At 40.2% G+C, this 27570-nt stretch overlaps 1 protein-coding gene across 10 annotated transcripts in view; it reads left to right on the top strand.

Annotated features, from left to right (window-relative positions):
* rbfox1 (RNA binding fox-1 homolog 1) overlaps window positions 1-27570 on the top strand; it is a 170762-nt gene that overhangs the window by 98026 nt on the left and 45166 nt on the right. For 7 of the 10 annotated variants that reach the window (XM_079835794.1, XM_079835791.1, XM_079835796.1 and 4 more), the window contains exon 2: window positions 17807-18049. In XM_079835794.1, coding sequence (XP_079691920.1) covers window positions 17807-18049 — 243 coding nt within the window. Of the gene's footprint in view, window positions 1-13333; window positions 13463-17806; window positions 18050-27570 lie in introns of those variants that run through there. The other 3 variants (XM_079835795.1, XM_079835792.1, XM_079835799.1) reach the window with 2 other exon arrangements.

Raw genomic sequence — 27570 nt, 5'->3', positions numbered from 1 at the left:
ACAGTGTAGACAGAAATGCTAAAAGTAAATGACATGATTCCAAGGTTAAACATGATGCGTGATTAATGTTCTTACTGCGTGTTCCTTTCACCCAGAATGGGAGGAGGGCAGGGAGACAGAGAGAGAAAGAGACAGGGGAGAAAGAGAAGCCCATGAGGAGGGGGTGAGCTAGATGGAGGAGAGAAAGACGAGCAAGGCAAGGAAATGAGCTTTCTCCAGCCAGTATGAGTGTGTGGCTGCCTGACAGCCTGGTTCAGTGCCACCTTGCCACTTTGTTTCAGCTGTGTAAATAATGGCTGTAATTAAAATCACCTGTACCTGACAAGCATCAGAGTGTCTGCAGGAGATGCGCTGGCCTGATGAGCGTGTTGTGTTCATGCTTCTGTCGCATTCATGGCTGTGACGACTGACATATTGCATGTGCGACTACAAAACTTCATGTACTGCATGGGAGATTAGGGCCAAATCGGGTTTTTGCACGCATGCACAAGTCTGCACTTGCAGATCGTCACATGCATACAAAATGCATCCCTGCATAGGCTGACCTGTTTGTGTAAAGCAGTTCCTCAAATCCGGTCCTGGAGTCTCACTGCCCTGCAGAGTTTATTTCCAACCCTAATCAAATATAACTGAACAAGCTAATCAAGATCTCTGAGTTCCTAGAAAAATTCAGGTAGGGGAGTTTGATCAGGATTTGAGCTAAACTCTGCAGGACAGTGGCCCTCTAGAGCCGGATTTGAGTTTATTTTCAGTTTCAGGACAAAGAATAAGAAACTAATAAACATACCTGTCTGAATTTGACTGAGGCTGTTAGCTATATGACAAGCTACATCATTTAGAAAAACGTATAGTTACTCAGCCGTTTTGATTTCTCTTTAGTTTATTACATTAGATACATGTAATAATTATTTAAATGAGTCATCACAGTATTACTAATTACTGTAGACAAAAATACACCAAATTGTCTCACAAACAGCTGGAAATTGCAGTGACTAAGTTTACATGTGCACCAATAATGTGATAATTTCTAATAATCAGAGTAAGGACTTAATTGCAATAAGATGTTTACTTGACACAAGCAAACCTCTTAACTCCCATTTTCATTATTCTGACTATTCACTAAGAAGTGTGGTTATTTTTACTGGCATTATACATAGGATGAACTCAGATACAGTAGGCATGTTATTGGCTGCTGTTTTAATCTACTCGCATCAAATGCAAAACACATTTGACGTATTATTGGAAGGTTATGATGATGAACTTTGCAATACCTCTGTAACTGGATTTGCCTACGCTACATTGCACGTCTCTGAATGAATATACGGAGCAGAGACTGCGCAGAGAGTTGTGTTGAAAGAATTTAGCGATTCGGAGTAGAGGGAAATCTTCACAAATTGAACAACACACAACATCCTTGTATGTCCGAGCACATGCATATTATGGTCAGAGCGGTTATGTGATTAAGGTGTTTACATACATGTTTATTGCGATTTAAAATTGGCGTACATCACATAGTTTAATGCAAGTATGGTTACTACGATTATGAGCTTAACCGCATTAGTTTGATCAAAGTGTGTTTACATGAGATAAAGTTTAATCGCAATATTGTCAAAATCCCATTACAGTCACATGAGAGTGCATGTAAAAGATATATTGACCCAGTTATGTCCACATTTTCATTTCACATTTTTGGTGATATTATGCATGCACATGGTCACTTGTATACACCGCTAATGCTATGAACAAAACATTCATGCTCAATCAGAAAGATCTGTGGATTTTAAGCATAAAAACATATAAGCTACAGTCCTCCTAATAACATTATTAGCCATTTGTAGTGTTGTGCTACTCTTTCCCTCCAATTTATGTCTCATTGTGTTCACAGGGCGATGACTCAGACCCCATCCCAGACTGAAGCTAGCGTGCGTTAGCCGCAAGCTACTTTTAGCTTCAACACCCACAGAAACACAATTTCCGTCTGAACATTGTCACGCCCCATCACAAACAAATTGTTGATCCAGGGCTGATCTACAATTGATGAAACATAATGGAGAAATGAAAAAGCCAAGTATTTGATGCTTTCAAAGGCAACATGAGCCGTCTGTGCGAGATCTCCTAATAGAATTACCCACACACTGCTAAAGCATAGCTAAAGTGCACTAACTTGTAATTAAGATTTGCGAGGCTCGCTCAGATAACCCTAGAGCCGGCTTGCTGCTGTTGCGTTCTCTTTGTTGTATGTTACTTTTAGCTCATTTATAATTGACTGTTAAACTTTAAAGTTTGTGCTAACTATATTTAGCACAGACACACTGGACCATTTTTGCAGATTGTGCAAGAATGCAGCCGCTTACTTTTTTAACTTTTTAGATGGGCACAAATGGCCTCCTGTTGTTAATCTTTTTTAAACAAATAGTTCTTTAATTCTCCTCTACGTCTTGTCTCTATGGTGACGAATCTGTTTCACCCATAATGAGATCCCTTAGAAATTGACAAAATGGAGAAAGTAGGAGAGAAGCGGGGCTGCTGAAAAGATTGTTAAGGAGTGATTCACATCCCGATCCGCGCTCAGCCCGAGGAGCTGTGTTGATTCCATATGAACCTGCCTTCCCGAATCCCAAAGGACAACATCTATTAAGTGTGCCTGACAGTTTCCAGGCTGTCTCCATATGGCCGAGACCCTGCTGCTGAGTGCCTTTGCCTGCCACGCATTCCCTTTTCACCCACATGACATCCACCACATATAATTACAGCACATGGAAGCCCAAGCGTGTGTGTGTGTTGTAGGAGGAAGTGGTACAACTTCTCAGCACAAGGAGGGTTTTGGGTGGTGACCCTGACTCTCTGATTAGAAAATTAGCCCAAAACATGGCACACTAACGACCTAGGCTTATTAGCGACAGTGCCAATGTTTAGTGGGCGTGCTGGGCTGAGCTGTGAGTGGCGGGGAGGGCCGAAAGTCTCTGGAGGAGCAGAGAGGGTTACAGTCTGTGCGTTGGGGGAGAGAGAGAGACGCATCTGACACAGTTCAAACCCCTCCAAGTTCAACCATACTAGAACATGAGATTTGCGACATGGAATGGAAAGCAGATTTGTTCCAGTGGAGCTGCGGGGGGAAGGGGATGAATTTGTGATCTGGAAATGTATATGAGCTCCTCATCTGAAGCGGCGGCCAGCCCTGGCACACGCTGGCCGAGACTGATATGTATCAGAGGAAAGCTGGCAGGAAGAGAACAGCTGCAGGGGGACGCGGTTCTGACTGTATACCTGCCATCTGATTCTACCAACCTTTTCACTCTTATTTCTTTCTCGCTGTTGTAGTTTCAATTTATATTCGTTCAGGAGGGGTCATCCCTGAAGCTTCAAACACTATACGTGTCATGAGTTTTTAGTCTTGGTTCAATTTATTTTAAAATACATTCGTATGTTAAGAAACATTTGATAAACGTATATATATTAGGGGTGGAACGGTTCAAATTACTCTCGGTTAGGTTTGTATCATGGTTTCGGTACAGTTCAGTATGTACTATGTTCAGGGCAATTATGACATTTGTTAAATAAAAATAAACAAAATAAGAACAAATAATCAAACTACAAGCAACAGCACAAAAAAAATACAATAAAGCAAAGATGCATATAAAATAAACAGTGCTTTTCAGGTTTTTCAGGCATCTAAAGCCCCGTTTCCACCAAAATTACCTGGAACTTTTTCCCCCAGACCTGCTTCTGTCTGCGTTTCCACTGCGGTCTAAAGTACGGTGAAGATTAGGCAAATTAGTCCAGAGATGTGGGACTGTGCGCGACTGCTCCTCCAGGTCACCGACGGACAGTAATCATTTTTGTGTGATACGGTCTGCCACATTAACAAGTATGGAGGAGATTCAAGCTGTGCTGCTTTTGCTAGTTATGTATTGGTTTACTAAATTGGTAATTAAAAAAATGGCGGAAAAGAGACGAGCACTGATACTAAAGCGTATTCTGAAAGCTCGTAAAGCTAGATTTAAAATGAGACAACGTGGGTTATTATCAGCTATTACGGACATTGACCATGCGATGGGTGAGACGCAGACAGAAAGAGCAAGACTGATATTTGCTGAACGCAGAATGAACCTCGCAAAAGACTTTTAAAAATGCCGGTTGAAATAAAATACTGCGTGGAGTCAACCAGTCAGCATGTTCAGCGCCCAAGTCCCACCCCCGAAAGTTCCTGAACATTGTAAAAGTACTACCTCGCGAGCAGGGCCGTTTGGAGGGGGAAATATTTACCTTAGCCTGGTTAAAACCAGACCATTCTCAGTAGTAACTGAGTTATGATCTGGCAAAGCTTCATAGACAAATCATTTCCAAAGGGGTGTCACCAACGGGCGTCGCTCAAATGCCTCTCGGCGCAATTGGATAGACCTCAAACCAATCAGAGCGATGAGGGAGATGACGTATGCAGAGCGACGGAGAAACATCTGACTGGCCGTTTCTTAATATGCATTCTTGTCTGTACTTGTGTTCTCAAATAGGAAATGTCCCCGGTTTCCATTTCAGAAATCTGGTCACCTTACCTAAACCACATATTAATATTTCATATATTATTTTTAAAATGTAAATGAAAAGAGGCAGGGTGTTTTATGCTTCGTTTTATTAAAAATATATAAGATAATCAATGTAGGCCTAGCTACGCGTTGCCTGAACCACATTCGTGTGGCTATTATGTTTACGATTTTTATTTTTTATGAAAGGAGGCAGTGGTGTTTTATGACATATTTCGTACGCGAACTTCTGACTTGCGTCCGTGACTTGCCAAGTTTGACTCCGGAGAACGAACTCCTGAGGACGGGAGGACACTAGTCCGCCTACAATGCTGACAGTATCACTCAGCATATATTTGTATATGTAGTGCAGGCAATGCATATTATCTTCAATGCATGTTTATAACAAAACAAAATATAAAAAACCCAGCCTCTTTTTGTTTACATAAAAAAAAACATACACATAATATAGGCATAGATTATCACTGTAATAAATTAAATATGACATAAAACACAACCCAGTCTCTTTTTGTTAAATGTCAGTTTATGTGTGATCATCAATAGCAATTATAAAAGTAAGTAAAAGGTATAAGAAGCTATACAATAAATAAAGCAATTCAGTCAAAGTCAGCGCTAGGAGACTACAACGGTAAAGTTTAATAGCTTAAAAATATAAAGTTATGAAACTTCACTTTGCCCTCAGACAAAACGATCTGTCTGGGAATAAATTATAGATTAATGAGAGCAAAGATCAGCCGTTAGATCTACACAAGACGAGACGAATCATATCTTATGTTTAACCACTACAGAGACATCAGAGCCAGCGGCAGACGGCAGAAGGACTGGCCGAGGAAAGGCGCCTCTCGGTGGGGTTGAGCGATTGAGCGCCGCTGAACCACTGGAGCTCACAACTCCGAAAACGGCAGATCAAATTTAAAAAAAGGCGCTCTCTTTATAAATAAACCACAGATTTGATCTTTAAACAACTACATTCTCGCCTGAAAAGGACTTAAAACTATATTTTGTTAAGCATTAACACTACCAGAGGGCTCTCGCTAAGACCCATTCGTTTAGCCACCAAAGGGCCAAGCTGGTATCAGACTTTTGCCGAATCCAGTCGGTAAGACAGCGATAACATCTTTTTTAGATATTAAGGCTTCGAGTGTTGTTCTTTGCTCAGGTTTTAACAAAAAGGAAAAGTTTAAATCGCTTAAAACAGACGCGATAGCTGATTCGAACGAGTGATACTCCACGGCGGCAAATCTACTTCAATGTCGCTGCGCTGTCGTCATCGTCTAAAGCCCGCCCCAACGTTTCTAATTGGTGCCGCGATTTCTAGGGATTAGAAATGTGTTTGAATGGGGTCTTTGCCAGACTACTTGCAGAGCAAATCTAAATTTGCCGGAAGTTGTCTGGGTTTTCCCAGGCTATATTTACCTGGAAATTCATTTAGACCCTGGTTCCTGCGGTCGAAACACACCGAGTACCACCCCAAAGTTCCAAGTTCCTTGGGAAAGTTCCTGCAGTGGAAACGCGGCTTAAAGGCCTGTACACACCGGGACGAATATCGCGCGCGCTTATCGCCAGCGTTTTTCGTGCCGTTTTTCGGCGCGTCTTGAGTGTTCACACCCAAGCGATTTTCACTGGCGCTGCGCCGAGTGAACGTGCACATTCAGTCGATGCGCTCCCGGTACACAAGATGGTGCTGCGGCACTTTAAGCCTCTGACACTCGCTTGTCACACAGAAGGAGAAGAGAGACAGTATTTACGTGCTTGCCAAAACCATAGACATATTATGTATATGGACAAAACCATTCACACACTTTTTGCTAACTGGCAAGCAGCATTAGCAGTTCATCTTCTTCTTTGTCTACTTACTACTTCTTCGTCGTATCAATGTGTGCTCGGCAAGAGCGTTTTGTGCTTGAGCGCCACCAAGTCGTGTTTTACTGTCACTTCAGCAGCTCCAGGCACGTGAACAAAAGCGCCGATCTCATTGGTCGGCCAGTTTTTTACGCACCGCGTCAAAATAAAAAAACGAACCCGAGGCGTTTTTTAAAAAATGACGCTTTTACGCCTGGCGTTTTGCGCGTCGGTGTGAACACTCACATTGGCGCCCATTGTTTAGTCCCGAGGCGTTAAACGTCGGCGATAAACGCGTGCGAAAATCGTCCCGGTGTGAACAGGCCTTAACAGTAGTTTTCAGGTACAGAAATTGAATAATGTAATCAAATATAAAATAAAATTGCATATTATAATCTTCACTGTATAAATTACATAAAGATTAATCATTATTGAAGTTACAAAACTTATTCAGTCAAGAGCAGTGAGTCTTTTGTTTGTTGTTTGATTAACATTTAAAACAAAGCAGGAAAAGGCTGCTTTCCCTTTAAGAAATAATGCACGGAAAGAGTACATACACATGAGCGCACGTCTTTCTCAACTGTTTACGTTTAACCTAAGACATAACCTACTATGTTCGCTAGGATTACTCACCAAGACGGGCATGTTGACATTTTTTGTGGGAATTTGTCCGTTCAAGCGCAAGACTTGAAAGAGAACTCAATATTTGCGCGCTATCTGCAACGCTTCAGATGAGTGCACACACACACACACACACACACAAATCTCCTCTCAGCCGCGCGTCCTGCTCTTGAATGTTTAAATTGGCAAGGCTTAAATGAGTTTAGTTTAAACACAAAGTGTGCCTGCGCTCCCGCACTATCAACTCCCTGGTGATGACGGCGTAAATGACTGGGTCATGGTCGAGCATACGCACTCGCAAACAAGAGTGACTGTTTTGTCCATGCTTTCTGATCATCCCCGTTGTAATTTATTGGGAAGCCAGAATGTGTATGCATCAACAGAAACATACATTAACATAACTCAGTCTGTCTGTTTTACACATTGTTATTTTCAAGAAACCATATTATATATGCGTCATTGGATTTGAGATGAACCGCGGTGCAAGTGCGTGCCGATCCGTGGGTGGAGAACTGTGCGATTTGATTTTTTACAGAGAACTGTTCCACCCCTAATATACATATATACCCACACACACAAATATTGCTTCATATTTTTCATATTTTTCTTTTAAAAATATATATATATTTCAGATTTGAAAACGAAATAAGTATGTATTATATCAAAACCAGCTCATGTTTTTCTGCTGTATATTGGCGGGTTGCATATTTATAGTTGGGGGCTTTAGTCCATACCACGAGGCAAGTGTGACTGAAGTGGGTCATTTGCAATTGTGCTCCTTTATGTGTGCCGCTGCTCTTTTATGTGTAACTGCTATTCCCAAACACCTTTTAAATAAAGACTTGAAGACTTTCACATAATATAGGAGAATGAAAATCCACTGCAGTTGTATAAAGAAGCCTTAAAGGTGATTGTGTGCACAAATGTCGTATCATTTGGTTATTATGAAATGATGGCCCAGGAGGCAATGTACCAACCAGCAGTTGGTCATTATCTGCGGTTGTTTAGGTAGTACTCCTCATCCGAAATTCTGAGTAGCATCAGGGTGCAGGCATGGATTCATTTTTACTGACTCTTCATGCCGTGCACACTATGTACTCAGAGAAGCTGGTAATATGCAAGCCAAAAGAGTTCATATTTTCTCTCTGAGTTCAACAAGGAAAAGGAACTGGGTTATGATTGCATGGCTTTGTGTTCAAAATACGCCCACTTCAGGCTCTCATGCAAGCCAGCTATTGAGATCTTATTATTGCATCTCACTGACTATAAAAACATCATCCAATACCATTAGACCGAAGCAAAGACTAAGTCTGTCAGTGAAACCATGCCTCAAATTGGTATTCTCAACTCACAAAATGGTTGCCTGTGGTTTTAAGCTGTGTGTGGTTGGGTAGACGTGCGTGCCAAAGCATTCACAGTCTAAAACAAAAGGCCGAACTCGTCTGAGTGCCAGTGAGGAAAATTGTATGTGTGGACTCTAAAAAAGGTAAACATAACATTTACAGTAGAGTCTTCTCAGAGAGTTCACCATACTTTTAAAGGTTTCCACAAGCCCAGATCTGATGAAACTGATCTGTTTAACATTACATGACTGATCTGGAATCAGAATGATCATTATGTGTCATTTAGTCCAATAAGAAATGAAGCAAAACCATTTTAAGATTGTTTCATCAAAGACTTTTTACAGTAGGTGATACCGGAGATGTGAGATGTAACTCCATCAGTGTAACCCCTTTGAAATTTGTATCAGTTCAGCAGGTTCTCTAGCTTAATTTGATAAACTCTACAATATATGAATTATTTAAAACTTTTACTTAAATGTAAATAACAATTACAAATAATAGTTTTAGGCTTTTAATAATAGTTTTAACAAAATGGGAAAGTGTATAAGCAGACATTGATATTATAACCATCCCGGGTCTCCCCTATTGAAATATCAGCTTCACCTTTGAGTGATGGTCACGTGCTTAATTGTGTGCATATCCAGAGGCCCTATTTGGTCTCAATTTATGTAACAGGAACACATCCGGAATTGCAGATGAGCGGTTTTACGCACAGACACCCTCGCCGGTGGCCTCGATGGCGGCATCCATTCTGCGGCCCGGCTGTTTCTTTTGTGATCCTACAGAGATTTCTTCTGTTATTGGTATCGACTTGACAGGATTTGTGTCCATCACAGCAACCCACTTAATCCAGATCAGCCTTTAAAACTAATTAAACTGCTTGGGGACACACTCCAGCGCCTGGTAACTTACAAACAGTGCATATGCCGATTACCATTTTCTCTAGAACCACTTGACCTGAAAATAAAACGGCGGCCCTTTTTATTTGCTGTCCATTACGTGTAAAGGGCTTCCTTTGTTTGCCTCTTAAAAGACCCAGAGCCGCCACTGTCATCACGGTAATGTCTCTGATTTCCCATCAGGTGACGATTTAGCTTATTAAGGTTGCACAGATGGAGATTCTTCTGGAGGAGGATTACTAAAAGAGTTAGTCGACACACTGTTCAGAGGACCGCAGAGATGTTTGCCTTGTGACAAATGGCAAGTGCAGCCCCACTATGCAGGAAGTGCTATTGGCGAGTGCTTTAAGATGTTTAATTAAAGACGCTGTGTGACAGGAGGGAGACCTGCGCGGGGTCCAGGGACTACGTGGCTAATCCTCTTCCTGCGCACACTATCCCCTTGCGAGTGTGATTGATGAACTGATTCCTCTTTACATCTTCATTTGCATGGTGTGCTAACGCTGGCACAGGGCTGAGCAGCGGCAGATGAGAGCTCCTGCGCTAATGCCGGCTAATATGATAATGGGAAACAAGGCAAGGTTAGCCGCCACTCGGCTCATCCGCCGTCTAGCCCATTAACTCAGGGCTTCGGTGTACCTCTTTGCGCACAAAAAGAGGTGTCCCGCAGGCAATGTTAATCTGTTAACGAAGGGCTGTTTGATTTCGTCAAGGACATTTAAGTTTTTCTCTGTGAAATGGTTGAATTAAAAAATAAAACTAGTGCACTATTCTGTGCCATTTTGTAGTACAAATAGTGTGAGTAGTGTGTTCACATGGAAAATTCCAAAAAGAAAAAGTGCACTTCTAATGCCCAGTTGCACTTAATTAACCGAAAGAAAGAAGTGTGGAATGTTGGACACTTCATGCACTCAATTGTCAGTTTTTCTTACGTAGCTGAGGGGAAGGGGCTGTCAGAATTTATGTTTGAGGCCAAAATAATGGTAAAGTCTCCCTGTAGTCAATCATTTTAAACCTTAAAACTCATCTTTGATCACCAAAATGACATATTTAAGCGTTTTTTCCTTGAAAAAAAATCTTCATGCCTTAAAATAGCTTGAATGTGACTCTACACCCTTGCCTCATTCAGTATACGCAGTTCTATGAATATGCAAATTAGCCCTGCCTCCACTCACTCGCACCAGCTCAGAGATCCACTCGTGGATGATCACACGTTGGCGTGATTGGTTACAAGGTAGTTTGTCTTTGGTTCACTGCAGTTTTAAGGGGAAAATACTCAGCAATGGTGTTGAATTTGCACATGGTTTATCTTAAAGCATATTAAAAACACCACATAGACATATAAACAACATTAAACCCTTGATTTTCACCACAGGGAGACTTTAAATTCCTACCATAGATGGTTGAGTACATAGCACATAATATAAGTGCATGGTGTATATATAACATGTCATTTGAGATAAGATTGTACACTTTTGGGTATGTTACTTCTACAAATATTTACTCAATTTGAGGGAAATTTAAGTCAAAATGTGCACAAATGAACAGTGCCCACAGAGCTACAATACTATCTCAGCTTCCATTCACCCTTGAACCCTTTAACAGAAACTTTCCTCTGGTGGGGGCGGTTATATTTTCACGACGTCTGCCGGTTCGCTTTTTCTTTTTGAGTTTGCATGTTTAAAAGGTAGCCTCCTGCTGAGAAATGGGTTACTTTCAAAATAGTTCACACCCATGCGCTACAAAACCTCTTGCATTATTAATTTGTTTACTCTGAGACAGGGAGTGCGATTTGATGTCTGGCTTTCCGAGTTATCACGCACTCAGCAAATGGCGAACTCCCCCAGAAGTGGGTAACGCTAGCTGTGTGCGGACGTCAAAATATTTGATACGAAAACATAGCGAGAAACTCAATGGGAAGGAAGAGCGGCTGAGATAATGAATGGTCGAGGGGGTCCTGCCCCGCTCTATTGCCGTATGTCACTGCGAGTCTGTTGGGGAATGGTTTGCCCTCTAAGCTGAGAGCGTGTCCAGCTGAAGTGGCACTCCATGGACCTGGACAGAAGCCAGCTGACTGTCTGAAGTAAAGGGGCAGCACGCAGATCCTTAAACACCCTTGCTCGCATGCGTACTCACACACACAAGGAGCGCCTGTGGCGAGAATCCTGCATTGAGCGAGAGGAGAAAACAAAGGTGAAGGTTGATCGAACATCCAATCTATAGGAAAGAAAGGGCAGACCCAGCAGGGGCTCAAGAAGGCCTTGCCTCAGCCATTTTCTCTTCTTTCGAAGAGTTGGCCCAGGATTTCGCTGTGCAAGTCAGTGTGTTTCAAAGAGCAAGGGCAGTGGATCTTGATCCTGTTTACCTCTTAGTCTGGCCCAACTAAAATCCACAGCATTGATGGATGGCAAGGGGTCAGTACTCACTTTCAGTGAGTTGCATGTCCTTAAATGAACCAAACCATAAACAGACCTTACCATCCAAGCACTGGATACTTGATTAAATAAACATTATGGTTCTTGTTTACTGCGAGAAATCAAGCATACGCAGTGTGATTTTGTCCTGTGTGATTCTTTCCCATCAGGAGCGATAATATGAGAGGAGCCGAGCGTCTTATACAAGTTCCCGATTATTTCTAAACATGATGAGAAAATTCGGCTTGAGTTTGTAAAGTTTTTGCAGTTCTATTCTAATGTGAAAGAACTAAAAAAGACAACTACATTTGCTCACCCAGAATAATTTTCGTATTACTTTTTTTTTTTCTTTACAAAATTACAAAATTGGTAATATAATTTCACTTGTTTTTAGAGAATATATGGATTAAAAAAGAGAACCTTTAGGATATTTATTTATTTACCTTAGATTTGTTGATTTGTTTTCAAAGGAAAATGAAACAATTTTTACCCCCCCTTTTCAGAGAAATCATAAAATTGGTGACGGCAAAGGTATGAAATAAGAGGGACAAAATTAAATATAATATATTTCAAAGTTTTTGCATTCTCCCGCAAAAGTTTCACATTCCCCCTAAGAAACTTTGTGTTCCCTCGTAAAACTTTTATGTTCACTCACAAAAACGTCTGCGTTCCCCAAGAAGCGTTGCATTCCCTCACAAAAAAACTCAAAAGGTTTGCGAGCGAACGCAAAAGTTTATCGGGGGAACTCAAAACATCTCTGAGAGCACACAAAAAGTGAAAGTGACATGTGATGGCCAAGTATGGTAACCCATTGTAACAATGTTCAAAAGGCTCAAAGGAGAAGGAGGTGGGAACAGGTAAACTTTCCGTAACTTTCATTATAAAAACCCAACAAAACGGAAAGTAAAGCCGCATATAAACATAATAAACCACAACATAAATAGTCCAGGCCTGGCTCATTAACACCACAACTCCATTCCCACGGCTCTCGGCCCCACCCTGCTTGCCACACTCTTTCGCATTTAACCCATCCAAGTTAGTGCACACACATTAGGAGTAGGGATCACACACAGACTGCAAACAGTGGACACACACACACCTAGAGCAGTGGGCAGCCATTTTGCTGTGGCACCCAGGGAGCGATTGGGGGTTAGGTGTCTTGCTCAAAAGAAACCTCAGTCATTTCCTGCCGGTATTGAGAATCGACCCCTCGAACTTCGGATTACCAGTCTGACTCTCTGACCATTAGGCCACGACTCCCCCAAAAACATTGAACTATCATTTTAACTCCTATTTAATTTATTTTCCCATCACTATGTCTCTTTAAGGCTCTGTATGTCATAGTTTAAAACCTTTGTTTAAAAATGAGCGATTCAGGGATTAGTATATATTTCACCCATCAGCAATACAAGTATGCAAAGCCATCAGCTGCACATTCACAGATAGACAACAGCCTTAGCTTTCGTAACATTTCACAATCTATATCACAGAAATTTTACATGCCCGCCGAATGGCCTAAATCTCCAACATTTCAGAGGGTCGCACATTAGTTATGAACAGAGAGAGAGAGAAATATTTTGGAGCTTAGCTTTCTCTTGCTTTAGTTCCCTCCTCCTTCTTCACCCCTCCTTTCCCTCCCACTCACATACTCACACACTCACTCTCTCCCTCTCGCTACACACAGCGGCTGAACACACACCCTCATCTATAATTGATGCTTGCTTTAGGCAGATGCTGCAGGGATTGGGACTAAGGCAGCTGCTTAGTTTATGGAGGAAAAAGGGAGCAAGATGGTGGAACAGGTATTTTTTTCCCTGTTATTCTGCTTACCAAGCGCATTACTGCATTTTTTTCTCCTCCTGCCCGTCTTCCTTTTGTGCTGTGGCTGCACAGTAGAGCGAGTGGCTTGTGTATGACAGCGTTCGAGAGTGTGCGTGTGTGCGAGAGAGAGAGAGAGAGAGAGAGAGAGTGTGCTTTGAAGAAAGAGGGAGCCCCCTTCAGCAACTCTTTTTCAGGCTGCCTTATCAGCAGCTGTTTTGCTTTCCATCTCTCTTTTCACACATTTCGCCATCTCTTTCTTTTTCATTTCTCTCCAGTCCATCTCTAAGCTCTGTTTCGTGTTGATCTAGGTAACTAAAATCACAAATTTGGCAGCCACGATCATTTAAATGAGCCGGATTCTGTCATCCAGCGCCTGAGGGAGGCAGGCAAGAGTTAGACGCGCTGCTCTTCAAACGGTTTATTTGGCTCCATAATAGTCAAACACTACCACCCAGAACTTTATGACACATACCGCTTTAGTTTTACTGTGCTCCACCTGGCTTTCCATCTTTTTTAAGGCATTAGCATTGGGTTGAACTCATCACAACCATAAGCGGCGTTTTTTCCACGTACATGCAAAATTTTGAGCAACTTCTCGCCTACGAGAGCGAGGGAGGAGTAGTCTCATTGTGTGCGAAATTGTATTTGCAAAGTGTCGTAAAAAGCCCTTTAGCAAAACAAAGGCACTTTTTTATAGCTTCGTATGTTTAAGTGTTTGCCTGGAAGTCGAGCACAGTGAAGTGATGAATCCAGCGCACTGCCACGTAAAACATATTTCAGTCCTCCAAATGTGGTTCTCATTAGGGTGGAGGCCAAAGCGTTTAGCTAAGCCTGACTGTCTGCCATCGGATTTTTTTTCTCCCAGTGTTTGCCAACAGCTATTTTACAAGGGCCTCCAAAAAATCTCAGCGACGGCACGACTATAATGACCGCAAATGTAGAGCTCCCAGCAGACATACACCGACAGGGGCTTCCCACACTGCGGAGGCACCTCTGTCTTTTCGCTAACTTTCCTTCCACCCTCCCCTTAACGTCTTTGACACTTGTGCATAAAGAGTTTAGCACTCCTGATCAAATGATAGTCTAATTATGGCGTGGTGTGCCCGCTCTTGAATATCAATGTGCTATGCGAAGTGCTGATGGTGTTAATGGGAAACAGCGTGATGTGTGTAACATCTGCTTAAGGAACAGCAGGGATTTTTTTTACAAGGTCCCGTTTACAGAGTAGCAAGTTGCGGCTTCCCTCCTGGCTCTTCTCGGCTCGTTCGACTTGCCAAGAATGAAAATCCTGTCATTATTTACACGTTGTTCCAATGCTGTGTGACTGACTTCTGGAGAATACAAAAGGTGAATTTTTGAAGAACATCCTGACCGCTCTTCTCAGTACTTACATTTACAGATGCTTTTATCCAAAGTGACTTACATTGCGCTCAAGGTATACATTTTTATCAGTTCATGCATTTGCCGTACTGGAGCTGTCAAGCTTCAAAAAGGATGCAAAAGTACCATAAAAGTATCTTAAATGTGGTCCATAATCTTATATTCATTATTTGCACTACTAGCAAGTCATCTGAAACTCACCCAGTTTTCATTATTCGTCTTCCACTCCAGTGGGCAAACAGATCACTGAGACATTGAGGGAACTTGAACAAATTATTTAGTCCAGTTTTCCTAAACATAGCAACTTATTCATTAAAAAGATTTGACTCAAAAGAACTGTTTGTTCATGGATCTGGCATCACTACTTTACTCATAAAAACCCAAGAAGAATTAGAGCGAAGTCAGTCAATTAAATTTCAGCATGTTCCTCACATAAAGCTATTGTATGCTATTGTATAGGAAAGTCATATGGGTTTGGAACATGAGAGGGAGTAAACTATGACATATTTTAATTTTAGACTGGAATATTTCTTTAAATCACAGATATAACGGTGGACTTTCTCTTCTTTTATCCTACGCTTTGTACGTAGGGGGTGTTTCTGTGTTGTGTGGCAATATGGTCAGAGGAGAGAAATTGGTGGGAGAGTGTATTTCTCTTTGTTTTATCGTGTGCAGTTGTCCCGTGTCAGAGTGTGTTCTCGACAGGCCTGTGGGTGCTGGGATCTCTCTGCCTACATAACTCATGGTTTGGCATGGAGAAGATGTGAGCGTGTGTGTATGAAGTGTGTCACGAAGTGTTTCCTCTTGTAAGAATGGAAAATAACAAATTAGGTCTCTTTAAAATCTCAATCATTTCTCCTAGACTGCAGTGAGAGTTTTCTTTAAGTTGTAACTGTAAACTGTAAAATTTGTCTCCACATACCACAAAGGGATAGTTCACCCTCACATCAAACCTATAAGACTTGCTGTGTTCTGCAGAATGAGATGTTGTCCAATGGGGTCCAGATTGACTTTCATTGCATGGACAAAAATACTTTTCAAAAAATATGTTTCTGCAAAAGAATTGACATGAGGTTGAGTAAATGATGACATCATTTTCATTTTTGGGTGAACTATCCCTTAAAGTCATCTCCCAAAATGTGTTTCTTTGGTATCTTGGAAAATCTGAGCACACTGAAGTCTTCTCTCAAGTCAAAGAAATGAATGCGAACACTTCTACTATTTAAAATTGTTTTCATTAACTGAAATAAAGCTGAAAGAAAACAAAAGAAAAAAACTAAAATGACTAAAAAATAATAACTGAAATAAAAGAAGTTTAAGTTATAGTACTGCACTAAAATTAGAAAAAACTGAAATAAAGCTATTTATAAATATATATTTTTTTTAAATTACAAAAGCACATAACTAAATTACTAAAACTTAAACCAAAAAAAAAAAAAGCTAAAATATGAACAAATACTATAGAAATAATATTAAAATTACACTGACCTCTTGGCAATACAATTTTCCAGATGGCTGTACGGAACAAAAACCTAGACAAATAAAGAAAGCTACCATCACCTAAGTTTTAAACAAATAGCATCCACGTCATATCCACACAGCCGTTTAGATGAATGTATTTTTCATGAAACTCCCCCATTATCTGTGCTGCCATGCATCATGTGACCCAAATCTGTTGTGTGTTTTCATTCTGCTAATCTGCCGTTGTTTATTGATAGCGAGCGCTAATTTAGCCGGCTTTTTGGTCTCTCGGGCGCGACATGCAAAGCGGCGGTTTAGCGTAGATTTGGTGTGCGGGGTGGAGAGACATCTCCATGCCTAAGTGGATAATCTGGGTGCTGGGAGGTGGATGAATTGGTCCTGATCAAATAAGAAAGCTCTTCCTATGATAAAGGTCTGATGAGCGTTGTGTACGGAACGCATTTGTCTCTGGGTGTGCTTGTTCATTTGCTGTCGGTCCGGTGAATGCTAACACTGTAATTTAATTGGCCCAGCTGTAGGAGAGAACTTGTGTCTGAAGCCGAGCGTGTGCTTCGCTAATAGTTCAAAAGAGCACGACTGGCCGAGATGAAGCATGTGTGTGTGCGTGGAGCTCATATATGGACTAAAAGTATGTGGACACATAATGAGCACCTTTGATGCATAAAACCAAGTATACAATCATATCTGACCTCTTGTGTCTGAATGAGAGTGTACTTGAAAACAAAACAATGTAGTTGTGAGTCTAAAGCCGATATGACTGAAGTGTAAACTTCATGAATGGATTTGCGATAGTGTGATTTTGAGTTCAAATTGGATGATGTCCTTTTATTAACAAATATATCCTTAAATAAAGATACTATCATACATGTTTTTGTCATATGTAAAAGTATATGTTAATGTTTTAAATCATGTGAGCGTGATATACAATAAAAAATATCTCTTTATATCTGTCTCAAGCAGGCTGTACGCATTAGCGACATTTTGGAATCTGTTTTTTAGTACAAATCTTGTGACGGAAAACCAAGAAGAAAAGACAATCAAATTTTCGATCTAATTTGTAGGATGCTTGAACACTTTTTTTCAGTTGAATTTATATGAATCAAATGATTCAATGAATCGTTTGTGCACATTTTTGGCATAAAATAAAGTTATGATGAGTTACTTGTCAATATCACCTGGTGTAACTATGTAACCTGCATGAAGGGTCGATGAACGAATCTGAATGAATCTATTTTGGTGGATTATCCCAAGCACTCACACAAAGCATTTATTTTACATACATTAGATTTATAAAATAATACGTTTGCAATAAATAGCTGTTGTAGCAGAAAAAAAGAGCACCAAATCACTTTAAACCATGGTTTTGAAACAGATATGGATGCAGCATCCAGGTGTCCACATGCTGTATGTTTGGCCATTTATAATGTCGCTAATATTTTGCTGTTGTTCTCTGTTTTTTTCAGGGTAATCAAGACGCCCCAGCACCCCCAGAAACCATGGCCCAGCCTTACCCGTCGGCCCAGTTCGCTCCCCCTCAGAACGGCATTCCTGCTGAGTACACGGCGTCCCACCCTCACCCAACTCCAGACTACCCGGGCCAGACCCCCGTGGCAGAGCACACACTGAACATGTACCCCCCTGCCCAGACGCACAGTGAGCCCAGCGGACCAGACAACAGCATACAGGCGGTCTCCGGCACAGCCACAGTAAGCGCCGCTCTCTACAGTATATTTCTCTCTTTTTCACTTTCTCTATCTCCTGCTCTTCTTGATGGCATTGCTCGTCACGGTTCAGGTTTTTTGGATTGTGCTGTGGATTGAGGTGCCCTCCGTGATCTGCCCTCCAAGGACATCAGTGCTGTAGCCCGCCTTAATATTTCATATGTTTCAGGGCATTTCCATGAATAATTGACTATCTTTGTGTTATTTCACCAACCCAGAGTACAAAGTGCTCTCGCTGAATTTAGTTCCCTCTAGGTTTTTAAAATAATTTTAAGAACATTTTCTATTCTAAAATTGTACGATTCAGTGCAATTCTGCGTAGTAACAAGAAGTGGCTGGAGAATTTGATTTATTAAAAGAATAGTTAAAAATCAAATTTATGTCATTATTTTCTCACGCTCATGACATGAGCTGTTAATGATCAGTGAATAATGACTTTCCCCCAAAAAATTGGTATGTTCTTCATGCAAAGTTATTATTTGGCTGCAATAGACATTTTATTTGTTAATTGGGGGATTTGTGGTTTGTAACGTTAAAGTGACACCCTTATTGTATATGCCCCAAGAGGTGTTTTTTTTTTTTTTTTCCATTTGATAAATACTATCATTTTTGGAGTTTTTATATAATAATACATTTCATTATTGATCATAACATGTAGGTCAGTTGAGTAGAATCATTCAGTGAGTTATTGCAAGACAGGCCTGTGTATAATAGAGCCTGGGGGCTCTTTTTGGCCCAGGTAAAGGGGCAATATGACCCATTTTCATTATTTGGAGTTGTACCATATAAACTAAATTAGCAAATATTTGCATTTATTTCCCCTAATAATACGTAATACATTATCACCCTGTAAATGCTAAAGTTATCTCTAAATATGTTCATTAGGTCGTATGGCACAAGATGTGCAACAATTCTTTGAAAATGTCTACTTTTGTATTGCATGGTGGGGGGGGAAGGATGCTGGTTTGGAATGACATGAGGGTGAGAAAATGATGATCGAAGTTAATTTTGAGTGGAACCATTCCTTAAAAAGTGCAAATAATTTGCTCATTTTAGGAGAAACTCCTGTTGTATAATTAGACTATTTGATCAACAGACAGAATGTTTAAACCATTTCACTGATTCGAAGGAAAATGTGAGCTTTCTTGCGAACAGCGTCCAGATTTTCATTGCCTATCCTACCTTAGTGTTCAAATTTCTTTTTTAGTGCCTGAGCAGAAGGGAGCAAAACCACATCTGGAAAAGCCATTATATCCCCCCCTGCCTCTCTCCTTTTCTCGCTCTCTCTATCTCTTTCCTTCACTTTCTGAGCCTAGAGAAAGCAAAACTTTACAGGCATCCAAAGCTATGACCTCATCTGGCTGGAGCTGTTTTTAGATCCAAGTCGTTCCTCACAACTGATCCTTCATCTGCAAACAAAAGAGGCCTAGACTGTGATACTTCCCCCATTCTCATCTTTTCTTTGTTTGTTGGAGTATTGTAGGTGATAACCAATCAGCCCCCAGAGGGACGTTTTATACAGTAATAGATGGTTTTCATTGCTGTTTTGATAAAGCACAGTGCCATATTCTCAGTGGTCAGTGTGAGAGAGCTTGTGGTGGATTTCATGAATGCATATGGAACAGTATTTACTTTCCACAAGCATCCAATAATATACTATTGTAGTAACACTTTGCAATATGTTTCTATTTGTTAACATTAGTTGATGCAATAGCTAACATTAACTAACCATGAACAATACATTTATTAATCTAGGTTAATGTTCATTTCTACATACACTAGGCTACTGTTTAAAAAGTTGGGGTTAGTAAGATTTTTATTTTTCAAAGAAATTAATGTTTAAGGATTAAAGGGTTAGTTCACAGAAAAAAATGAAAATACGGTCATTTACTCACCCATGTGTCGTTACAAACCTGTAAAACTTTTGTTCATCTTCGAAATCTGAGAGCTTTCTGTCCCTCTATTTGCAGCTACGCAACTACCACTTTGACGCTTCAAAAAGTTTATAACGATAAGATCGTAAAACTAATCCATATAGTCAACATTTTCTGAAGAGACATTATCACTTTGTATGACGAACAGAGTGGATTTAGGCTTTTATTCACATATAAACATTGATCAGAAAACACAAACAGATGCTCAACCGAACTTGCAAAAACAAACCTCATTGGTTCTTGCAAGTCAAGCGAACATTCTTGAGCTTCTATTTACCACAACTGATGTGTGATTTGATGAATGTTTATATGTGAATACATTTACGTGGATTAGTTTTACGATCTCTTGATACAAAACTTTTTGAAGTGTCAAAGTGGTAGTTGCCTGGCTATCAATGGAGGGACAGATATCAGAAGTCAGAAAATCAGAAATTAACGCAACAAAGATTGTTTTGGCTGTACAGCAGCTCTAGAAGAAAGTCATTGTCCAGTTTAAGTAAGTTTCCGTTGATTTATTTCCGTTGTAAAAATCATTTGTTATTAATTTAGGAGCCGTTTACACAACACCATTTTCAACTGAAAACAGAAATAGTGCCAGTAAAGACATTTACAATGATATACAAGGTTTATAAACCTATTTTGAACCTTATTTGATATAAAAGGTCAAATAAATGCTGTTTTTGGGTTTCACAAAAATACTAAGCAGCACAACTGTTTTCAACATTGACAATAATAATAATACTAAATGTTTCTTGAGCAACAAATCATATTAGATGATTCTGAAGGATCTTATATTTTACAATATTACTGTTATTACTGTGCTCTTTTACTGTTTTATTACTGTGACTTGTTGAGAATAAGAGACTTCTTTCAAAAACAGCTGACCCCAAACTTTTAAACAGTAGTGTATACTAATACATTTTAAGCATATGAAGTTGCTTAAATAAAAAAAAAAATAGAATTACCAATGAACAATAGGTTATTTATACATTAACATTATTCTAAATTGATGAATGGTGTAATGAAATGTTCCTTTTTAGTTTATTATACCTAATGGCGTTGCTAACGTTAATGAATTTAAACTATCTTTACAATATTTACTTCACAATAAGGTTTCATTAGTTAACATGAACTAAGAATGAACAATACTTCTACAGCATTTATTCATCTTAGTTCATGTTAATTTCAACATTTACTAATAAATTATTAAAATCAAAAGTTGTATTTGATAACGTTAGTCAATGCACTGTGAACTAACATGAACAAACAATGAACGGTTGTATTTTTATTAACTAATATTAACAAAGATGAATAAATACTGTAACAAATGCATTGCTCATTGTTAGTTAATGTTAGTTAATACATGTACTAATGTTAACAACTCTGAGACCTTGTTGTAAAGTGTTACCGTAAAATGTCACCAATGTGTTTGTATGTTTACTTTTTATTAACCATGTCACATCAAAATATAAGTTTGTGATACATTTTTTTTTAATGACTTCAGGAATAGCTTGAATTTTATTTGAATTTTAATTGAATTTTATTTTCTGCTGCTAGCAGTTTTGTAATGGCTGTTATTAATAATTGTCACCTTCTTCTCTGGACATAGTCATCAGATTCTCAGTAAACACCACGGGTGTAATGATGGTCACAGACGCAGAGGTGGACCTTTAATTCAACCGACCTGAGTGGTTGTTAAAACTGGCCCACTCACAGATCATTTCAAGTTCATTTAGCTTTGGACGATAGAGAAAATGGTGATGTCCGAGTGGGTGAGTTGTTTACTCTGTAATTAGCCCGTCCATTGCCGGCAGTTTGACCCATTCAGGTTGGTTTGCGGGCGCTTTGTGAACATGATAGCCAAGCATTATCTCATTGACTGTAATCAGCCAATCACTGTGACATGGAGGTACTGCTTCCTCTCAAGTGACCTTTCGCCTGTAAGTGTCACTGTTCGATAGGGTCGCTTCAGAATGTCTCATTTTGTTTTAAATCTGTTGATTATTTTCTCATCCAGTTTTTTTTTTTATTTAAAAAAGGACGTTTCACAAACGGTGTGTATGTCAGCTCAATGTGTCGGCTTGCTGCTCTGACTCCTGTCACGCTCCATTGGCCTTCTTCCCCCATGTGCTCCCGAGAGAGACGGCCCCGGCATGCCCATCCTCATCCAGGCGGAGTGAGAGCTGCCTTTCCTTAAGGGAGGACATGTGTTGAATGGGCCATACCCGCAAGAGGGCAGACATCTTGCAGAACGTCCCCCTCTCAACCCCTCTGGTGCAGCTTTTGGGGTTCGACGGATGGTTGTAGACTCGCAAATGATAGTGGAGGTTGACTTAGACAGCTGCTGCTTTTCATCCTAGTAATGTTGCTATGCTGAAAATAGCACATCTTAAAATGGTATCATCGCTGATGTACGTTATCTGTCTTTTTTTGCTTCTGTGGTTCACTGAGTGCAGGAAACCCTCAGTGTTGGACCTCTGAGCTATTGTGCAGTGGTTTGTGCATGAGAACGTCTTTGCAAATGAGCGTGCACCACTGCCTTTGGTTGGTTTATCTTTCCCAAATGCTTGGTTTTTATTTTCTCCTCATGTAAAACCAACAATGCACCAAAATATGTGTCTGTTGTAATTAACGACTATTAATGAATCTTTTGATACCAAAAAAGATTAACTGAAGCATTTTTTTTACTGTTTGTTATTGTTTTTCCCTCCATGTTAGAGTCTTCTGCCAGTTAGAAGAATGCGGCACAGATGGCACGCTATGTAAACTGTCAGCCGTATGCATGCTATATACACACACACACACACACAGGCTGTATTTTTACCTGGCACACATCCCAGAATTGTTCTGAGAAGAGAATAAAAAACATTGCTCTCCTTTTAGGTTAAGTGGGTAACTGGCCATATACGTATATATTTATGTATGTATATGTGCATGTGTGTGTGTGTGTGTGTGTGTGTGTGTGTGTGTGAGAGAGAGAGAGAGAGAGAGAGAGAGAGAGAGAGAGAGAGAGAGAGATACAGTGCATCAGGAAAGTATTTGCAGCCTTATTCCAAAATGGAAAAAAATCAGTTCTACAAACAATACCCCATAATGACAGCGTAAAAGAAGTTGGTTTGAAATCTCTGCAAATTTATTAAAAATAAAAAACAAAAAAAATCACATGTACATAAGTATTCACACCCTTTGACTCAAAATTGAGCTCAGGTGCGTCCTGTTTCCACTGATCATCCTTGAGATGTTTCTACAATTTGATTGGAGTCCACCTGTGGTAAATTCAGTTGATTGGACATGATTTGGAATGACACACACCTGTATACACATCCGTAAATGGAAGAAGTTTGGAACAACCAGGACTCTTCCTAGAGCTGGCCACCTGGCCAAACTGGGCAACCGGGGGAGAAGGGCCTTAGTCAGGGAGGTGACCAAGAACCCGATGGTCACTCTGACAGAGCTCCAGCGTTTCTCTGTGGAGAAAGGAAAGCCTTATAGAAGAACAGCCATCTCTGCAGCACTCAACCAATCAGGCCTGCATGGTAGAGTGGCCAGACAGCACAAGACAGCCCGCCTGGAGTTTGCCAAAAGGCACCTGAAGGACTCTCAGACCACGCGAAACAAAATTCTCTGGTCTGATGAAACAGATTGAACTCTTTGGCCTAAATAGCAAGCGTCATGTCTGGAGGAAACCAGGCACCGCTCATCACCTGGCCAACACTATCCCTACACTGAAGGGTGGTGGTGGCAGCATCATGCTGTGGGGATGTTTTTCAGCGGCAGGAACTGGGAGACTAGTCAGGATCGAGGGAAAGATGAATGCAGCAATATACAGAGACATCCTAAATGAAAACCTGCTCCAGAGCGCTCTAGACCTCAGACTGGGGCAAAGGTTCATCTTCCAACAGGACAACGACCCTAAGCACACAGCCAAGATAACAAAGGAGTGGCTATGGGACAACTCTGTAAATGTCCTTGAGTGGCCCAGCCAGAGCCCAGACTTGAACCCGACTGAATATCTCTGGAGAGATCTGAAAATGGCTGTGCACCGACACTCCCTATCCAACCTAATAGAGCTTGGGAGGTCCTGCAAAGAAGAATGGGAGAAACTGCCTAAAAATAGGTTTGCCAAGTTTGTAGCATCCTACTCAAAAAGACTTAAGGCTGTAATTGGTGCCAAAGGTGCTTCAACAAAGTATTGAGCAAAGGCTGTGAATACTTATGTACATGTGATTTATTAAATTTGCTAATATTTCAAACAAATGTCTTTCACATTGTCATTATGGGGTATTGTTTGTAGAATTGAGGACAAAAATAATGAATTTAATCCATTTTAAAATAAGTATGTAACATTATCAAAATGTGGAAAAAGTGAAGCGCTGTGAATACTTTCCGGATGGGCTGTATATATACACCCCTAAATATACATTTCATAAAGAAATGTATATGGGGAAAAATCACACACACACAATATGTACAATATTTATGAAATAAATGTGTTACAAGTGGCAGGATTAATGAAACGTATATTTTGCAGGCTAATGCAACTTTCTCCATACTCTTTTCAAACACATTATTAACCAAAAATTCCCTCATGGATCAATGACTGTTGATGCAATTATTCCACATTCTCCCTCACTGAAAAATTCCTTGGAAAGGAAAATATTTTTCTGGCACTTTACGCTCCAAGTCCTCACTGTGAGGTTATCTTTTTCTGTCCAGTGTTGCCATATGTGTGTCCGTGTGGGCCCTTACACTCCAGCGGCTGTGTGTTTTTGTTTGTGTGTGTGTGCTCAGAGCACACACCGGTAGCCCTGTCACTGTTTGCCGTTTAGCACTCAGTGTGAGATCAATGAATGGTAAACACTCACAACTCTGTGAGTCCCCAATCAGTAATTGAGTAGGTCTCCCAGGCTGAACTGCTGTCCTCCCTCACATCCCTGTCGTTATCGCTCCATCTTTCCCTCACCTTTCCTCACCAATATCTGGCTCCCTAGAAATGGCCACAGAGGTCTATTTTATTTTATTTTTTTGAGGCCGCTTTGGAATTGATTGTGATTCGTCGCGATTAAAAGTATCATATGGTGCATCGCATGTTTGAATTATGAAAGCAGGATTTTGATGCAAGTTTGATGCCCGAATATTTCAATGTGATTCAAAATGCGTTTCGCTTCTGCCGCTGGCCCCTATTTTAGTCCTATAGATTTATTCCTTTTCCCCCGTCTCATCCCATCACCCTGAGATCAGTCACCGTGGCCTCCGGCTCCCCACGGCAACTAGACAGGGGCGAATCGATTAATTGATTTCGGAATCAATTAATTGAGCCATTAAGGCAGCCATATGCACGGACCATGAAATGAGATCTCTAAAACTGCACATATGGTTGCCGACCGCGCCATGCCTCAACCTAAAGACCTGCTGCATTCCTTCCTATACTTTTATTGAAAGAGCAGTAAATGGAAAAGCATATTTCCAATTATAACACCCCAGTTGTCTCTTCTGCAGAGGGCCGCTTGCCTCACGACGCCATTAAACCGAGCCTCCCGCAATAGGAAAAGTGCAATTTTGTTAAAGCAATAAAGACACTGCACATCTTGTCAGTTTTACATTGGATGGTTTACTACACTGCTTTAGCGTTTTATCTTCCGTTTTTCTTTGTTCTCTGCCTTCAGGAGTGGGTGTTCTTTTGTTTATGACTTGTAATAACACAAGACAGATTTTTTTTTTCCCCTTGCACTTCTGCCGCCTTTCATGTATTGAAAGACTAGTATTTTTCAAGTGCTCTCTCATGTTTTCCCCCCACCCTTGCGTTTCAGTCGGGTGGGTATATCGTACCCTGTACAAACATTATGATGACACGATATTCATATTTACAGTCCCAGCAAGCCGTTCTTTATTCTTCATTTGAGCTTTGCTTCTTTGAATCTTTCTGTTGCCGCTTTTGTCAGAGTCGCCCTGAGCATCGCCTGATTTAAATAACAATGCCACATGCACAGAGACACACGGTCCGTTCCGTTGCCAGTATTTCCAGTGAAGCTTGCTTTAACAGTCCTGAGCATCTGTAATGTCAGAGAGGCAGTTGTTACACTGGGACTCAGTCATTCTTTTGTTCCAGACAATATGATTTCCAGAGCGCTTGAAGCATGACAGGACAGCTGCAGCAAGCAGAAAGTTTAAAAAATATCTCTGGGCATAACTGCAGGCTCGAGGCAGAACCTCCGCATCCCTTTATCAAGAGCTACAAAGGACAATAAATGCACATAAATTCACATACATGTGAACTTGCTCATGCTAACATACATAATGGGTGAATTACATTCAAGTGAGCACCACTATGGCCTCACTCCAAAGGGCAGAGCAATTGAAGTCACGTTTGGTGAGGTGAAAACGAAAATGCACATTTATGAGAGCAGAATCATTCACTGTGAACGGGATCTTTTAAGTGAACTCTTTCCCTGCCATTTTATTCTAGCTTAATGCGTAATTCCATTCTTTTATGAACACTTGAATGTGGGTAAGTTTCTTAAAAAAGCTACATTTTGAGCAAAAAGCTGAGAAAATCACGTTTTTGTCAAAGACTACATTCAGCTCGGATTGAGAACGATGATTAAAACACAGATGAAGTAGCTCGAGTCCATCAACACTTCCAAAGTTTCTCAGTCCTAACCACTTCCTGTGTTGACGTTTCAACATTAACATTAGGCAGTTTTGATTTATATGCTGTTTATTGTTGATGATCGCATTATTTTTCATATGCATCTGCTTAAATATGAGATTGCTAGTTTCTAGTTTGCTAGTTTTGCCTTTGTTTTGATCTGGAGATTCTGTACTCGTTCAGGGGGTACGTAATAGCGCTCCTGCTGCATAATGGAAAGCTGTAAAAACTTGCCAATGGCAGGAAAGCATTTTCTCATGAATGACGAGTCCACTCGTCAATGGCAGGAAAAGAGTTAATCACTTGATTCAGCTGACAAAAATGGCCTGAATGATTCATTCATGATTTGGAATGATTCACTTCTTGAGTTTGACTGATTCAATGATCCGATCACATGGTTAAAATCTTATTGAAGGGGAATATTATAATAATAAATAATAATGCTTATGTTTTGATCTGTTCATTACACAAAGAAAACATATTATTTAAAATTGGTATACACTACCTTTCAAGTATTTGATTTTTTTTTTACTTTCTATTATATTATGTATTACAGTTTCCACAAAAATATTAAGCAGCACAACTGTTTTCAACATTGATAATAAGAAATGTTTCTTGAGCAGCAAATCATCATGTTATTATGATTTCTGAAGGATCATGTGACAATGAAGTAATGATGCTGAAAATTCAGCTTTATCATCACAGAAATAAATTACATTTTCAAATATATTAAAATAGAAAACAGTTCAATTTATAATGAAATAACATTTCACAATAGTACTGTTTTTACTGTTCTTTCTTTAAAGGTCCCATGGCATGGCATTTTTCTATTATTTTTTAATGTTTCCTGAGGTGTACTTATATTGTTAGTATGATTTTTACATCATAAAATATCATAATTTAGAAATAAAAGGCATTTTTTC

Source organism: Gobio gobio, assembly GCF_949357685.1.
Source record: "Gobio gobio genome assembly, chromosome: 1".
In the NCBI taxonomy this organism is placed as follows: Eukaryota; Metazoa; Chordata; class Actinopteri; order Cypriniformes; family Gobionidae; genus Gobio; species Gobio gobio.
The sequence above is the reverse complement of the archived record's forward strand: the minus strand, read 5'-3'. Positions and strand labels throughout refer to the sequence as shown.